At 40.9% G+C, this 17,173-nt stretch overlaps 2 protein-coding genes across 4 annotated transcripts; one reads left to right on the top strand and one right to left on the bottom strand.

The window, feature by feature from the left end:
- Positions 1-9,486: 9,486 nt before the first annotated feature.
- Positions 9,487-11,870, top strand: LOC102295380 (low affinity immunoglobulin gamma Fc region receptor III-B). 3 transcript variants are annotated; one of them, XM_014336067.2, is made up of 6 exons: positions 9,487-9,544; positions 9,636-9,671; positions 9,798-10,088; positions 10,581-10,853; positions 11,145-11,417; positions 11,533-11,870. In XM_014336067.2, exons 1-6 carry the CDS (start codon positions 9,520-9,522, stop codon positions 11,778-11,780), a joined length of 1,146 nt encoding a protein of 381 aa, XP_014191553.1. In that variant the 5' UTR covers positions 9,487-9,519; the 3' UTR covers positions 11,781-11,870. The 3 variants fall into 3 exon arrangements, with proteins under 3 accessions (XP_014191553.1, XP_014191552.1, XP_005930117.1); XM_014336066.2 differs by having other exon boundaries at positions 11,515-11,870; XM_005930055.3 differs by having other exon boundaries at positions 11,598-11,830.
- Positions 11,871-11,884: 14 nt separating this feature from the next.
- On the bottom strand, positions 11,885-16,880 carry otol1b (otolin 1b). The gene is made up of 5 exons (XM_005930008.2): positions 16,754-16,880; positions 15,889-16,304; positions 15,703-15,792; positions 13,899-13,970; positions 11,885-13,821 (listed from the first exon to the last, which is right to left on the bottom strand). Exons 2-5 carry the CDS (start codon positions 16,289-16,291, stop codon positions 12,917-12,919), a joined length of 1,470 nt encoding a protein of 489 aa, XP_005930070.1. The 5' UTR covers positions 16,292-16,304; positions 16,754-16,880; the 3' UTR covers positions 11,885-12,916.
- Between the last annotated feature and the right edge of the window lie 293 nt (positions 16,881-17,173).

Here is a 17,173-nt window from a genome sequence, read left to right as displayed (position 1 = left end):
TGTTATGTACTGCTGGATTTTATTTTCTGTGAACACAATTTCTTTTTACTGCTCCATATTTGAGCAGGACTTCTTATATATTACAATCACTGGTTTAATAAGACACAGGGGTGCAGTCATATTTTGACAGATTTACATTAAGATTAATGATGCAGCTATCAGTGGTGACTATTTTGAACACATTTGTCTTTTCTATTGATCGCTTTTTGCATACATGTTCACACAGCTTAGATCATTATAGGTGAAAACAACTAAAAAGGAAGCAGCAGTTAAATCGTGAGAAAAAAGTGGGACCCAAAAGGAAGGAGCTTTTTTTTTCGTTTCATGCAAATGAGGCAAGGGTGACACTGGGTCAGGGCATTGACTTGAAGGTTAACTGAAGGAATCAGTAGAGGAACACAGTAATCTTGCTGACAAATAGATAAACAGCACGGATCATATTTTTGTGCTTTATCTTTTGCGTTGGTAGCTGAATAATAAACTTCTGCACGATCTCTCACTTACTGCTGCTACTTTTAATTAGGATGCTTTAACATAAGGAGGCACTGCATGTGCACAAAAATGTTGGATAAATTATACATTTTTTATGCTAAATATTGAACTTTTACACTTTTATCATTTTAAAAAAAACGTAGTTTCTTCTATCTGGATAACAGGAAATTCATTTATTTACTACTTGTGAATGCCATCTTCCAATAATTAACTCAGTGGTATTTCTTGGGATGCTTTACTCACTATCTTAAAAAAAATTGGACTGTATTTAACCATTATATTTAATTAGGGTGGTGTCAATCAAAACTTTGGAGCGCTACTCTGCCGCAGCATTAATGTGTGGCGAGTACTATCCCTTCTTAAGAAGAGGCTAGGCAATAATAGAAGACGTGCAGACCAGCATGTACACTAGCACCACCAGTATTCAGACTTTGTGATAGTAAACACAAAGTGTGCATCACGGCTTGTCTGAGTAAAGCAGAAATCCAGAGAAGATGCTGTCGTCCTCACTGCTAGCATACGCTCCATTCCAGTCTCTGAGCGTCTCCATCCACAATCATTCCTCAGCACCTGATTGGAAAACTAGGCCTGCTGCGCCTGAACACCTCCCTCTGCAACTGGATCCTGGACTTTCTGACAGAGAGACCTCAGACAGTCCGGATCATTAACAGCACCTCCAACACCACCACACTGAGCACTGGAGCCCCTCAGGGATGTGTGCTCAGCCCACTGCTGTTCACTCTGTTGTGGGCAGAGGGGGACAAATTTTGTCTGGGATAACTACCTTGGCACAACACCTGGTTTGGCAGCATGTGGCGAGGCTCCAAATGCTTTCAGTGTGAACTCCAGACCGCTGACAGGTCTCACACTCAACAGCCGCTTTATCAGATGACGCATAATGTTCCGACGTGCTAAGGTCACTACATGGGTTACTCCATGTCTCAAGTTTTTTGAGGTGCTTTTGTGATATTTAATGGATCGGATTACTTTTTTTTTTCTCCCCGATATACGATCTAGTAATTTAGGTCAGGGTCAGACCGATATCGATACTGTATATCGGCTCGGTCCATCCCTAGGTTTTACTGTCATTGTTTCTAAAGAACCGGTGTGTAAAAACCGTCTGTCCGTCCGTCCATACATACATATGTATATATGTATGTATATATGTATGTATGTATAATGTCACAAAAGTCTAATCATCCCAAACTGGTTTCTAGAACCTGACATTAAGTACTTTTCAAGAAATCTGCAGCAACTGTGTGTCTGTCTGTGGCTGTCTTGTCAACATGGACCAAAATATCTGAGAAATGTTTCCAGCACCTTGTTGAATCTATGACATGAAGAATAAAGACAATTCTGAATGCAAAAGGAGATCCAACCCAGATTACCAGTATAGTCTTCTGCTGTTGTAGACCATCTGCTTCGAGGTTTGATGTGTTGTGAACTCAGAGAAACTCTTCTGCGTACCTTGGTTGTTACAAGTGGTTATTTCGCACATGTGGCACTAATAATCATGCCATGCTTAAAGTCACTTAATCGTTTTTTCCCCATTCTGATGCTCAGCTTGAAGTTCAGCAGGTTGTCTTGACTATGTTTGCATACCTAAATAATAAAGTGGCCAATGAGTAAATAGCATAATAAAATATTCCCTTCTTATAAAGTCATTTTAAAGTGCGTACCGTTTTCTCCCTTTAAGCCCATAGATGAAGCCCATAGCCCACTGATGCAAGGTGGCCCAGGTAAACCAGTTCTTCCTGCATGGCCTTTTTCTCCAAATGGCTCTGTGTAAAATAAGTGTGAGTGGAAAACCTGTCAGGCCTCTGTGGACCGTGATCTGAGGGCCGGGTTTCTTGGTGTACTGGTACTTTGGCTTCGGAGTAGACTTAGCTTCAATGTAGTACACCACAATGAGAGCAACCGCAACTACATCCAATCAACTGACCGACCGACAGAGTTTATAATGTAACAGTTCGAGAGGCCAACCGCGGGGCCAGCGGCAATGGAGCAGATCAGGAGGCCGACTGCGGGGCCAGCGGCAGCAACTGTGGCAAAGCAGGTCCGGAGACCGACCATGGGGAAAGTGGCGATGGCAAAGCGGGCACAGGCGATGACCCTCGGGCGGCTTGGCACGCTGGACGTGGCTTGGCAGGGGCAGGCCTGACAGTAGCTAGTCCAAACAACGCATTGACCTCAGCCTGAGGCATGGTGGGACCAGGCGAGGTGGGACCAGGTGTGGCAGGACCAGGCATGGGCGTAGAAATGGCAGACGGTGACGGTGTATTCAGATGGAAGAGCTGCAGGCGACGGTGTGGATGCCACGGCCGGTTGAGCAGATGACGGCATGGCAGATGCAGGCAGTTGAGCTGGTGGCGTAGCAGCTGCAGGTGGTTTTGTAGGTGGTAGCGTGACAGGATGCAGGACATGCTGGGCTACGACTCCAGCTGATGTGGGAAACCCAGGTGGCTGTGAGGGCTCTCTGGAGCTCCCAGGGGAGACAGGTGATGGCTGTATGGATTCAGCTGATGGAGCAGGATGCTGGGCGGGATTAGCTGAGCCTCCAGCTGTCACAGCAAACTGATGGCTGGGTTCTCCTGAGCCACCTCTTTCCTATCGGTGGACGAATGTACCATGTCGACCAATTAAAAAAACAGTCAACACTTGGGATTTGATTGTTTAGGAAGAGGGAAAAGTTTTAGGAGTGACGGTAACGGCAGCGAGACAGAGCGAGCGAGTGAGAGAGAGAGTTTTTAGATGTGGGAGATTTGTGACGTTTAGTGTGGAGTGTATACTTAGTGTGTTGTGTTGTCTTGTGTAGTTGTTCTGTTGTGTAGTCGTTTTGTTTTGTGTGTCAGTGAGGGCACTAATGAATGTCACAAAGGCACATTGCAACGTAAACACTGTCACTAAGCAGAAAACCAGCGGAGTGATACACCTGTTGTCGGGCCTGCAGGTTTATCCCTGCGCTGCTCTGTCTTTTGGTGGACAAAGTTTTTTTTTTTACTGGCACACATCATTTGTGGGGCATCTTATTGCAAAACCTGATTGTTCTCTCATTTTAGTTTTAGTAATATTTTTAAATGGTTGCATAAAATGAAGAAAAAAAACAGCAGGTGTATTGGCTGCATTTTTAGATAAATAGTTGTATACGTTTACAAAATGTACAATTTATATTTGCATTTCAAATTATAAAAATATACTGTGTTTTTTTTTTTACAGTAAAAAAATACTACTAGGATTTTAAGTTCTTTGTGTGATTTCAGATCAGTAATACTAATGCAGTATGTCAGTGGAAAAAAACAAGTAAATTCAGTTGAGCTGAAAAGAATGACACCAAACAAGGCAAGGGGGAAAAAATAAAATGAAACAATTTGAGGGTGAGATACAAACATAAACTCAAAAGGAGTCAAAAATGGCTGTTGTATTACAGACCTCAGTGGGTTGATCCAACAAATCATGAAAAATTAGGTTTACATTTTTGTTCATGACAGTGCAGATTTCTGACATTTTGTGTAATTTAAGCATCTAACAATGTGATTGTTTTCTAACAAAAAACAGTGTGAAACTTAAGTTAGACTTGTGTTTGTAAATGAACCGCCCCATGTTGTGTAGCTTTCTGGATTTTATACTTATTGGGCCACATATTTATTTATTATACAGGCTATGCAGTACATAGCATCAAAACTCACGTTTTATGTAACTAAAGTGTGTAACTATGTGGGCTGCAGAGAATAATTAAATTCTAGACTATATTTATATGAAAAACGTGTATACTTACTGCATTTGAATTATTCTAACCATATGTAACCACCTGCATATGTGTTTGAAAAAAAAAGGCTTTGATTTTGCCACCCCATTTGATTCCTTTGCCACCCTCATGCCACCCTAAGAAAATTTCTCTAGATCCGCCCCTGTGTTCATCCTCTTCAGCTCTAGCATAGACGACTGGCTCTGCCATGTTTTTAATGTTTCTTCTTTCCGTGTGTCCGCTACTTTGAAACGCTTGGGCCGCTCTGCCCGCCACAGTTTCAAACTGGTCATGTGACTGCGTGGCCACATCTGATTGGTAAAAAAGTTACCGGAAACTCCACTGGTGGCATGTTATCTAATGTGTTAAACTAATTATTTTTTATAAAGTAACGAGTCAAATTTTGCAAATGTAGCGGAGTAGAAGTACGGTTTCTTCTTCACAAATGTACTCAAGTAAAAGTAAAAAGTATCGTGCAAAAAAGGTACTTTAAAAGTACATTTTTTTTCAAAAACTTACTCAAGTAAATGTAACGGAGTAAATGTAACTCGTTACTACCCACCTCTGCCGAGGGTGACGCGTTTCCCTTCGTTTTTCTTTTCCTTTCTTTTTTGTTAACTGTATTTTGAATAAAAACCTGCATTCTATCAGAAAGCCACCAGATGGCGATAGCTCTGATTATAGAAATGCACATGAAAAGCTTTCATTCTTGACCTCTTTGAACACTGCTGAGTTTGACAAGTTTGTTATTTTTGGGTTGTGCGTTTATTTGCTTTCTTGGAGAGAGTAAGATGAGAAGCTTAATGCCACTCTCGTCTCTGAACAATAAATGTAAAACTGCTAAATGTTTTGTTGTAAATTAGTCTGCAGAAAAACCAAAGCGTAGAAGCTTTCGTACACCTGTGGATACAGCTAGGCTGGCTGCAGCTGCCAGAGTGGTATGAATGCTCCTGACTCTGCACCAGAAAGCAAATAAGAGTATTTACTAAAATTTCAGATTATTTTGAACCACAGGAATCACAAGGTAGATTCCTGGAGGCCAGCAACACTCAGTTAGGGGTCTGTCACTGTTACAGTCTGCTCCTGTTAAAGTTTTAGACTTGCTGATATCCTCAATCCAGCTGTGCAGTGGAAACAGAGCGGCTCCATTCAAAGTTTTTCTGAAACACATCTGCTTGTCACCCACTGTGGCATCTTCTGTACCTCAGCTATTCTTCACCCTTTATGTACAGAGAGGATAAAACGGACAATATCCGGATGGAACTATCAGATGAGGATTTATTTTAAGTGTATGTCTCCGGGGTATGTAGGCCCTTAATTCCCAAGTTGTATCTAACAAAGTAATGGGTAGGGTGAAGTTAGTGAGGTAGTGGGGGACTCCCAGTGGTTGTTTGTAATCTGTGCTGTGTGTTGCATATTCCATTTATGTCGAGAAATCCTCCAGTTACTCCTGTAGAAATACTCCTTTTTTTCATGGCTGACCTCCAGTCATAAGCTGAATGTACAGAAGTGATTTAATTTTTCTATACAGTGTTGGTTAATCCTCCCTCTGGATGAAGTCGGAGACGATAATCCTGTAATATTTACAGGAGATTAAAAAAAACATTGAATGCTGCTCGAATGTATGCAGAAGCCATTTATCAGGTTTTTAAAGAACATGTTAAACTGCATCTTTGTTACCTTATAGGTTTGTTATTGTGTGACATGGGAGAAATGAACAGAATACTTTATTTAAATGTAACTTATTGGGGCAGTATTAGTATATTTGCATCTATGGGTGCGTGATTAATAAAAATAGAAAAGTCAGATGGACTGTTGTGGTTCCTTTTATGTTTCACATGACTGTGATTGTCACGATTTTGCAAGTCAGGAATGAAGTGGAATTAACCCAGAATTTTAGCTGTGTCTACTGTTCTGTATGGTATCCAGTAGGGGAACACTTTAATGGTGGCTTCTTGGCAGCATATCTTAAGGATGTGTTTTTCATGACGTGGCTGGTGATCTGCTGTTGATAGCGTTTTAGGCCTCTCACTTCTTCTTTTGCTCTACATTTGTCCAATTTACTTAAATTTGTAAGGACACACTTCATACCCTGCTGAGGTTTCAATCACCTTTTTGGTGCTAAACTAGTATTTAGTGGCTTTCAAACTGTTTTATCGTTGGTATTTTTCCAATATTTTCACTGATTGAACCACAAAATATGTTTCTGTGACAGGCTGCTAATAAAAAAAATGCCTGAAGATACAATTTAAAAATGGTCCTTAGTTATGTTGTCTGTAACAAATAAAGACAAAAAACCCCCAAAAAAACACATTCCCATGAATATTGTCAAGTATAAGGAGTCGACTAAAAAACAAGAAAAACAAAAGAGAAGCCAACAAAGCCTCAAGAACTATTGCTCAAGACCTCTTGACTCAAGGAAAAATCAGAGAAAAGAAAAAGAGAACAAGAAAACACACCCTTCCTGTGAAAAACCCCCAGTGATTAATTTTCACTAAAAGGGTTCAAATGAGCTCGAAAGAATAATGCAACAAATAATATTTTACATTTTGTGAGTACAGCTCAACAAAAGCTTATTTTAAACGTGTGCAATGAGGTTGTGGTATTTTTGGCAGTGAATTTTATAAAAACATGGAGTGTCATTCCATTTATTTATATATCTTATAATATCTTAATGTAGATAAACTGCTTTAGGCTCAATCTAAGTTAAACCCATGTGAGCCTCGGTCTCCTGTTTTTAACTAAGTGGTACCTGGTGTGGTCTTCTGCTGCCACAGACCATCTGCTTCGAGGTTTGATGTGGTCACAGATGCTCTTCTGCCAAAGAGTAAGTGTCTACAGCCATCTGAAAAACACGGTGGAGGCTCTGCCATGGCCACTATCTGGAAAATGACTGATTGGCAGCTGATTATATTCACACTGCCAGTTCAATGAAAGCATACCTGGATTTAAACAACACACACACACACACAATGGGACACTATCAGTCATGGATTGGCCTCCCCACAGCCTGAACCTCAGCATTAATAATTCTAAATGCTAAGCTAAAGACCTTTAAGTGTCCTTCCAAAAGCCTGGAGAAATATTCCTGAAGACTTCTTAAAGAAATTAAAAGAAAACTGCCTCAGACAGTTTGGACTGTGTACAAGAATAACGGTCATCATTCCAAATATTGATCGTCAAGCTTGTTAGAATTATACAAATTTTATTTTTGCCTGATATGCTGTTTTTTCACATTTCAATAAATCGCTGGACCTATTTCTCATTTCCCTGGTAAAATATAAAGACATGAGGGGTGACTCATGACATTTTGCACAGTGCCGTAAGAAAAACAGCTTGTAGCAGGCTGCGAGCTGTTTTTGCATCGGTACTACAATAATAAAGTGTAAAATGTGTATTATTTCAATTAGCTTGATTTAACTGTAACTACAGGGGTCCAACAAACAATGGCGACGCATCATCACGCATCTGTTTTTAAGAACAGGCTCAAGACCCACCTTTTTAATTTAGCTTTTACTTAACGTTTATTTATTTTATGCTTATTTATTCTATCCGGTTATTCTATTATGAATTTAGGCTTTACCTAATATTTATTGATTTTATTCCTATTAATTTTTTAATCTTCTTACTCTATTTATATTTATATTGTATCCCGTTCTTATTTATTTTATCGTTTTACCCTGTACATATCCTATTGTGTCATGTCTCCAGTGTTTCCTCGGAGGGCGCTCTCTGCACCGGGGCTGTGATCGACCGTGGCTGCTGGGTCTCTGGGGGTCCTCTCAGCCTGGTTGGGGGGCTCCTTTGCCTCCCTCCTGCTGTGTGCCCAGCCCGGAGGCTGCGGTCTGTGACCGGCTCCCGGTGCAGACGGCTCTCTGTTATAATGTTTCCTCACTTGGCTCATGCGAGCCCAGCCCAATTTTTACTCTTTAAGTGTGTGTGTGTGTGTGTGTGTGGGTGGGGGTGGGGGGATTATTGTTTATGTTAATGAGAGTGTGGGGAGTGAGTTGGAGGGTGGGGTGGGGCTGCTTTTAACCATGTAAAGCACTTTGTGCTACATTTTTTTTTGTATGAAAAGTGCTTTATAAATAAAGATTGATTGACTGATATTGACGTCATTGGAAGATTATTTCTCTCTCTCTTTCTCATTTTCTTCAGACACCGTGAAAACTAAAGAAAACACAGTTTACAACGTAAATATCTCTGAACCCATCAAAGTCTCTCATGTTAGTGTCAATAAACAGTCTCGAGCGGAACAGGAAAAATGCAACATAACGGATATTACTGAAAATATCCTCTTATCACCAATATAAAACATTTATACAACATGACATATACAATATACTGTACATGAAAACCATTAGCACGTGCGCTTCTTAGACCACATGCACAATAACATTACTGTTGTGGCTGTAGCTCTGTATCCATGCTAGTTCTGACCCACAATGCCATGGATGTGCTCTCAGCTAAACTCTGGTCACGTGACCATCACAAACTCTACCTCAAACAAACTTTACAGCACTTTACACTTTATAACACTTTTAACAAACCCTTCTTTTTGTAATCACATATTTTAGACACGTTTTTAATCAATGCTAGCTACACTTTTGTTTTATCCAATCCATTTTTAACCCTTTCCAACAAATATATGAACTAAATGAAATGTGAATCTATCATAGAAACAAATAAAACAAACACCTTCATTTTACAATAACAAATAAACAGAACAACTGTGTTTGCTAATTCTAGAAAATATCAAGTTTCCACATTAAACAGATGAAGAAAAATAGTGTTGTTGGGGAGAACTGTGCAACACATCAGTCCAAAACCTCCCACAAGGGGGTCAGATAACAGGTGACTGTGGGGGAAATAAAACACGATCCACATGGTTTTCATTCTCATCAAGTGATTCAGTGACTCCTTGTGGTCTCTTGATGAAGGAAGAGATCCCTGCTATCAGGATAGAAATGTTTCCTGTGTTAAAAATGGTCAGTTCCCATTTACTTGTAATTATTCTTCCTGTGATGTGACCATGTCAAAAAAAATGCCTTCACAGCATAAAAGACAATTTGCCACATGATGTGGTTTACCATGAAATTAATTTTAGCCTATGGTAGAAATCTTTTTGGTAAGAAGGATGTCCTGATATGACGCACCCCAAGGGGGGGAAGAAGCATTTTCACTTCTCCTTTTAGTGGAAATGAATAAATACTCGATCGGTTTCTGTTTCTTGAAGAGTCTCACTACATTATAGTTGTATAGTTGTCACTACATTGTCCAAAATGGACAAGCTCATCTCTCTCTTTGGTGAGTTTTCTTCAGCTCATTTAATGAAAATGTACTTTTACATACTGACCTGATGTAACTGTCATTTAAACTTGATTATTTTCTCTTTCAGTTTTTTCAGCACTCTCACAGATTGTAGTGTCTCATGGTATGAACCAAATATTCTTTACAAATATACTTTCAATTTGCACAGATATTATTTTAGAAGTGATCTCAGGATTTACACTCATTACCAAAATAGATCCTTTAAACGTATTCTTCTTTTTTTCTGCAGTTCCCACTGAGACGTCTTTCAGAGCCAACATCGAGTTGGTGTCAGGACATTCAAGGATCTTCTCGGGGGAGAGAGCACACTTGAGATGCAGTATTCCTGATGTGCACAGGTCTAACTGGACCTACCTGTGGTTCAGGGGCTCTGAGGAGCTCTCACAGACTGGGGGGGAATTAAAACTGTGGAATACCAAAGTTCAAGAGAGCGGGAAATACTACTGCCAAGGAACAAGAAACACGAAGGTGGGAAAGATTCGCACCCAGCAAAGTGTCCCTGTGGAGCTCAAGGTGGACGGTAAGATCTGTTTGTCTGCATGAAAGAAATAAAATTGCTTTGCACGTTAGGCTTCTTTCTTCCTGTGTAATCCTAACACTGGAGCATTGAACATCTATAAGCTTCTTTTCAACTTTAGGTTTTCTGTGCAGCTCATCTAAGACATGCTGTGAGTGATGGCAGCACTTCTTAATACAGCCTGCAACTTATACTGTGACTTTCTAGGGTTTAACATATAAATCTTCTTCTATAATTCTACTTAAAATGTCCATTTGGTACAACAAGGACTTGTTTTGTTTTGGGGGTTATGTGGTATCTTTGGGGTACAAACTTTGTTTCCCCACCTAATAACTAGACAGTATATCAGGGGTGCAGGCTGTATTATAGAGTACCTTACCCTCCCCTTCTTGCATTGTAGCATTACACATTATTGTTAGATGTTATTACATTAATACTAATGTACTAATGTAAGATTGGAAGTTATTCAGAGGTAACTCTGTGGTGTTTCCGTAGGTGGCTGGGCGATTCTGCAAGTCCCACGACATCCTCAACTTGTCGGGAGCACATTGGAGGTGACATGTCGTGTCAGAAGGAACCCCCAACTTGAAGAGATTATTTTGTACAAAGATGGCGTTGAAGTAATGAGACAAAACGGTCACGAGCCAGATTTCTATCTGACCAACTTGAGCCTTGAGGACCTAGGAGTATATTCTTGCAGGGCTTCCTGGGATGTGAGGAGACAAACACACTCTGCCATTTCTGCTGGTGCTCATGTACAGATCTTAGGTGAGATTACACTGAATTGTGTGTTCTTATCTTAGGTGTGGTGTAGTTAAAGGAATGACAACATGCTTTGAGAGATGTGCTAATCTAGATAGTGTTCTTATAAGTGATCCATCTTTACACCTAGTGCTAAACTTAGTGTCTATCGACCTTCTCCTTTAATGCTGAGCATGAAAGCCCATATTTCCCACAATGTTAAGTTATTCCTGTTAGTACAATTGAACATAAATATTCTTAGCCTCATGACCTACCACTTGTTTTTTTCTTAAATTAAATCAATGTCTTCTGTCACAGAGGTTCTGTCACAGCCAATTTTGAAGATCATCCCCAACTATGATACTCAGCTAAAGAGGATGAAGCTCATTTGCCATGTGCAGTACAACGCCCCTGCTCCTGCCCCTCCGATAGACTTCTATTTCTACAAAAATAACAGGCGACTGGGACCTGCAACCTCTGACAACTATAATGTAGTGAAACAGACTCCAGGGCCGTACAGCTGCAAGGCCAGGGTGCCTCAGTTGGGCCTCTCGAAGTCCAGTGAACCCAAAAACTTTGGACAAATAAGAGGTATTTAAATTTTAATTTACCCCAGAATTTGTTCTACACCGATAAGCCCCAAAGTTCCTAATGGACTGCTAAAAATGTGATACTTTGTGTTTAACAGTATTTCGCCTTGCTTCAGCCACAGATGACTTCCCACCTGCTGCTGCTTCATTACCAACCTCCCCTAACCTCTCCTCTCACCAGCCGATCCAGTTCACTCCAGTAAAGAGCACACCATCACAAGAGCCTCCACTGAAGACTTCACAAGCAGTCCCAACCAGTTTGCTGACTACAGACCAGGATTTTAACTCAGCTACAACTCAAGATCAGGCAAATCCATTTGAGGAATCCGATGACATGTCTGGGGACTCTGCAGATTCTCTTTGATAACTTAGCATACATTACACACAATCTCTCTACTAATCACGCTGGGTCATTGTCACACTTCTGTATTTAACTGTACAATTTTTCATTTTTTGTATTATCTCCAGTTAACAAACATCAAGCGCTGTACCAGAATTGTTGGAAATATCTAACACATACATGTTAAAATCAAATAAAGCATTTCACAAATTGTTATGTACTGCTGGATTTTATTTTCTGTGAACACAATTTCTTTTTACTGCTCCATATTTGAGCAGGACTTCTTATATATTACAATCACTGGTTTAATAAGACACAGGGGTGCAGTCATATTTTGACAGATTTACATTAAGATTAATGATGCAGCTATCAGTGGTGACTATTTTGAACACATTTGTCTTTTCTATTGATCGCTTTTTGCATACATGTTCACACAGCTTAGGTCATTATGGGTGAAAACAACTAAAAAGGAAGCAGCAGTTAAATCGTGAGAAAAAAGTGGGACCCAAAAGGAAGGAGCTTTTTTTTTCGTTTCATGCAAATGAGGCAAGGGTGACACTGGGTCAGGGCATTGACTTGAAGGTTAACTGAAGGAATCAGTAGAGGAACACAGTAATCTTGCTGACAAATAGATAAACAGCACGGATCATATTTTTGTGCTTTATCTTTTGCGTTGGTAGCTGAATAATAAACTTCTGCACGATCTCTCACTTACTGCTGCTACTTTTAATTAGGATGCTTTAACATAAGGAGGCACTGCATGTGCACAAAAATGTTGGATAAATTATACATTTTTTATGCTAAATATTGAACTTTTACACTTTTATCATTTAAAAAAAAACGTAGTTTCTTCTATCTGGATAACAGGAAATTCATTTATTTACTACTTGTGAATGCCATCTTCCAATAATTAACTCAGTGGTATTTCTTGGGATGCTTTACTCACTATCTTAAAAAAAATTGGACTGTATTTAACCATTATATTTAATTAGGGTGGTGTCAATCAAAACTTTGGAGCGCTACTCTGCCGCAGCATTAATGTGTGGCGAGTACTATCCCTTCTTAAGAAGAGGCTAGGCAATAATAGAAGACGTGCAGACCAGCATGTACACTAGCACCACCAGTATTCAGACTTTGTGATAGTAAACACAAAGTGTGCATCACGGCTTGTCTGAGTAAAGCAGAAATCCAGAGAAGATGCTGTCGTCCTCACTGCTAGCATACGCTCCATTCCAGTCTCTGAGCGTCTCCATCCACACCTGATCGCCTGCAGCCAACCGCAGCACCACCAGAGTGGAGGCCTGGTCGATGTCTTGACCGTACAGAGAATCCCGTGTCCTCACTCTCCGTGACCCGTTCACCACCAGCGTGGCTCGCAGCGGCTGATTGCGCACGGTGATGTGGAAGGAGAAGACATAAACTCCAGGGTAGACACATGTAAAGCTGTTGGAAGTTATGTTGAAGTGGTTCTCTTCATTGTAGAAGACTTTGTCGAAGCGGATCGGGAAGCCTGAAGGAGGGAAAGACTTTCTCGGAGAGATACCTACGCTGAAGGCAGAGTGTTTCTGAGAAACCCCTGATCCAGAACCCTTAGCACCTTTGAATCCACGAAAACCCCGCTCACCTCTCATCCCAGGGTAACCTCTTTCCCCTCTCGGTCCTGGAATCCCTCTTATACCTTGTGGTCCTTCTAGCCCCCTCACCCCTGGTTCTCCTTGTGGTCCAGGAGCTCCCGGATCCCCTCGGACACCTATAGGGCCTGGGGAGCCATGCTTGCCATTCTGTCCTGGAATTCCCATCGCTCCTGGGATTCCAGGAGCTCCAGGTTCACCTGGTTCACCTTTGTGTCCTTTCTCTCCATATGAGGCACACTCCCCTCTATCCCCCTTATCTCCTTTTGGTCCTTGTACTGTAGCCACTCCTGGAGGCCCAGCTGGCCCCTCTTTTCCAGGTTCTCCTTTCTCACCAGCAGTCCCATTCTTGCCAGGTTCTCCTTTCTGCCCTTTTTCTCCTTTGAGACCTTGCAGTCCTACTTCACCCTTTTCCCCTTTGTAGCCAACATCACCTGTAAGGTAAGGAAAACTGTGTAAAAATAAATGAAGTCAGGTAACAATGAAAAATATAGCCATGAGATTTTTATACCTTTTGGTCCTGGTTTTCCTGGAATGCCTAGTGGCCCACTTGGCCCACTGTTTCCTCTGTCACCTTTGTCCCCTAGAAAATTTGCGAAATACAAATATATTAATTATATTTAAAATATAAATTTATTTTAAAAGAAATTCTCTTAGATGAGGAAAGACAATATATAGATAAATCATCCACTTCATTAGGTATGCCTGAATGCCTGTTAACACAGATATGTAATCAGCCAATCATGTGACAGCATCCTAATGCATTTGGGAATGTAGATGTGCTCAAGAATAGCTGCTGAAGTTCAAGCTGAGCATCAGAATGGGGGAAAAAGTGATTTAAGGGACTTTGAACATGGTCGTTATTGCCAGACAAGCTGGTCAGAGTATCTGCAGATCTGCTGGGATTTCCCCACAAAATCTCTAAGATTTACAGAGAATTATCCAAAAAAAGAGAGAAAATTTCCAGTGAGCAGAAGCTTTCTGTGTGGAAAAAGTCTTGTCAGTGGTTAGAGGATAATGACCAAGCTGAGTGGATGGAAGGCAACAGTAACTCACAGTAACAGTACCTACATAATCACTCCTTGTAAGCGCCATTTATAGTTACTTCATGTTCTTATTTGAGGTAACTTGCTTCATGCATATTCTAAAATTTGATGTTTGAAAATAATGTATATTGTTATTATTTCAGTTTATTTTGAAAAATGTCAACAGGATCTTGTGCTTTATTGTAAAAGGTTTATGTGGAAAATAAACTAAACGGCTGAGCCACACGATGGTTTTACTCGTCGTTGCAAACCAACCAATGCGTAAAAACTGTCGCTTGTCCGTCAGCAGTGTGGTTATTTTAAATATAAGAGAAAGAGAACTCTAACAAGTTAATATAGCCACTACACTCCTCACAAAAAAGATATGCACAAGAGCGTCTCTGAACACATCAAACCTTTAAGCAGGAGATTACACAAGTGCCACTGCTGGCAGCTAAAAACAGGAAACTACAATTTGAATAGGATTTCCAAAATTGGTCAACAGAAAGTTAAAAAAATGTTGCCTGGTCTGATGAGTCACAAGTTTCGAAACGAGCTGTTTTAGAAGATCAGAATTTGGCACAAACAACATAAAACATAACAGCACGACTCTGTCCTGCCTTGTATCAATGGTTCAGGTTGATGTGATGGTGTGGGGGATAGTTTCTTGGCATACTAAAGTCTCCTTAGTACCAAATGAGCAACGTTTAAACACCGAAACCTACCTGAGTGTTGTTGCTGATCACGTCCATCCCTATTCTCTCCTGACTGCTTTCAGCAGGATTACAAATCATGTCACAAAACTCAAATCATCCCAAACTGCTTTCTAGAACCTGACATTCAGTCATGTTCAAGAAATGTGCAGTAACTGTGTGATGCTGTCTTGTCAACATGGACCAAAATCTCTGAGAAATGTTTCAAGCACATTGTTGAATCTATGACATGAAGAATAAAGACAGTTCTGAAGGCAAAAGGAGATCCAACCCAAATTACCAGTACGGTCTTCTGCTGCTGTGGAACATCTACTTCGAGGTTTGATGTGTTGTGAATTCAGAGAAGCTCTTCTGAATACCTTGGTTGTTACAAGTGGTTATTTGGGTTACTCTCACACATGTGGCACTAATAAGTACACCATGCTTAGTCACTTAATCCTTTTGTCCCCATTCTGATGCTCAGTTTGAACTTCAGCAGGTGTCTTGACTATGTCTACATACCTAAATAATAAAGTAGCCAGTGAGTAAATAACATAATACAATATATCATTTTAATAAGTAATTTTTAAGTGTGTACCTTTTTCTCCCTTTAAGCCAATAGGACCACTGATGCCAGGTGGCCCAGGTAAACCAGCTGCTCCTGTAAGGCCTTTTTCTCCAGTTGCCCCTGAGTAAAATAAGTGTGAGTGGAAAATCTGAAGCCAAACATACAAACAAACCAAACAATAATTAATAACATTAAAACATATCAGTGAGTCTATACCTGTCAGGCCTCTTTCTCCTTTCAGGCCCCTGGGCCCTCTCTCCGGTGGGCAGCATTCACAAAAGTTAAAGTAACACTCGTTGTAATCCAGAGTGTAGTTCTCAGGACCAACACCAGGTGGCCCGGTGCTGTCAGGGTAGTGCTGTGGGAAGACATGACTTGGGTTGGTGGTCCTCACTGGGTTGGGCGGGGGATGGGGCTTCACAGGATTTGCAGTTGGGACTATTTTAAGAGTCTTGGGCACGCTGGTGGTTACAGGGCTGTGGACCGTGATCTGAGGGACGGGTTTCTTGGTGTACTGGTACTTTGGCTTCGGAGTAGTCTTAGCTTCAGTGTAGTACACCACAATGAGAGCAACCGCAACTACAGCCACAAGAGTCGACTGGCAGGAAATAATCCTCATGGTTGTCGGGGATCTGAGAGTGCATCGAGACGTTATTCTGATATTTGTCAGACTTGGTTTAATCTTCCAAGAAGTAAAAAAAAAAAGCACATGCTAGCACTTCACTCACAAACGTAGAACAGACTGTACCTCTCAAATGTCTATTGTTTCCATGCATCTATTCCATGTTTATGTTTTCCTCTTTCCTTTTCTGTATTTTAACTTTTCCTAAAATGCCAGTCACAGGTTAGCTCTACTTTTTATTTATTTATTTATTGCTGAAGTCTGATATTCAGTCAACACTGGTTTCTGTTAGTTAGTCAGTTATTTCAGATTTGTTTGAACAAAGCTGGAATCACACTATCAATTTCAGTAATCTACACACAAGCAAAAATATCAAATAAACTTGTACTCTCACTAGTTTAAACTAGGTGACTTAAAAGCTTCTGAGTATATTTGTTCAACCAAGTTATAAGCACTTACCCAGTTATGCATAAGTGTTATGGTCATTTATCCTCTCTAGCAGTGTCTTGGAGGCTGCACCAGGAGCTTCAGGTCCCTCTGATATCTCTGCCAGGCGTGAGTAAAGGGCCATCTCCTCCAATGAGGGGGTTTTGCTGGAAGCATAGGGGGAGGTCTGAAATCTCACTATGGTGGGCTGGAGCCAACCCAAGGAGAACCACTGTGCTGTGGCCTATTCTCTGTACCCCTGTTGTGTAGAAAGGTGCTTTTGTGACACGGGATACATCATCCGCCGGGAGCACTCTCTCGCTGCTAGCTAGCAAGGAGCAAAGGCCGTGGGGCAGTAGTTCACCTGATATGGGAGGCATTCCTCCAAGCAGCCCACCTACTACCCAGGCTCTTAATGGGACAAAGCCAAGCAAGGAGGAATCTCTGACACTG

This window comes from Haplochromis burtoni, unplaced genomic scaffold (assembly GCF_018398535.1).
Source record: "Haplochromis burtoni strain Fernald_Lab_line unplaced genomic scaffold, NCSU_Asbu1 Contig_128, whole genome shotgun sequence".
NCBI lineage: Eukaryota > Metazoa > Chordata > Actinopteri > Cichliformes > Cichlidae > Haplochromis > Haplochromis burtoni.
The sequence above is the reverse complement of the archived record's forward strand: the minus strand, read 5'-3'. Positions and strand labels throughout refer to the sequence as shown.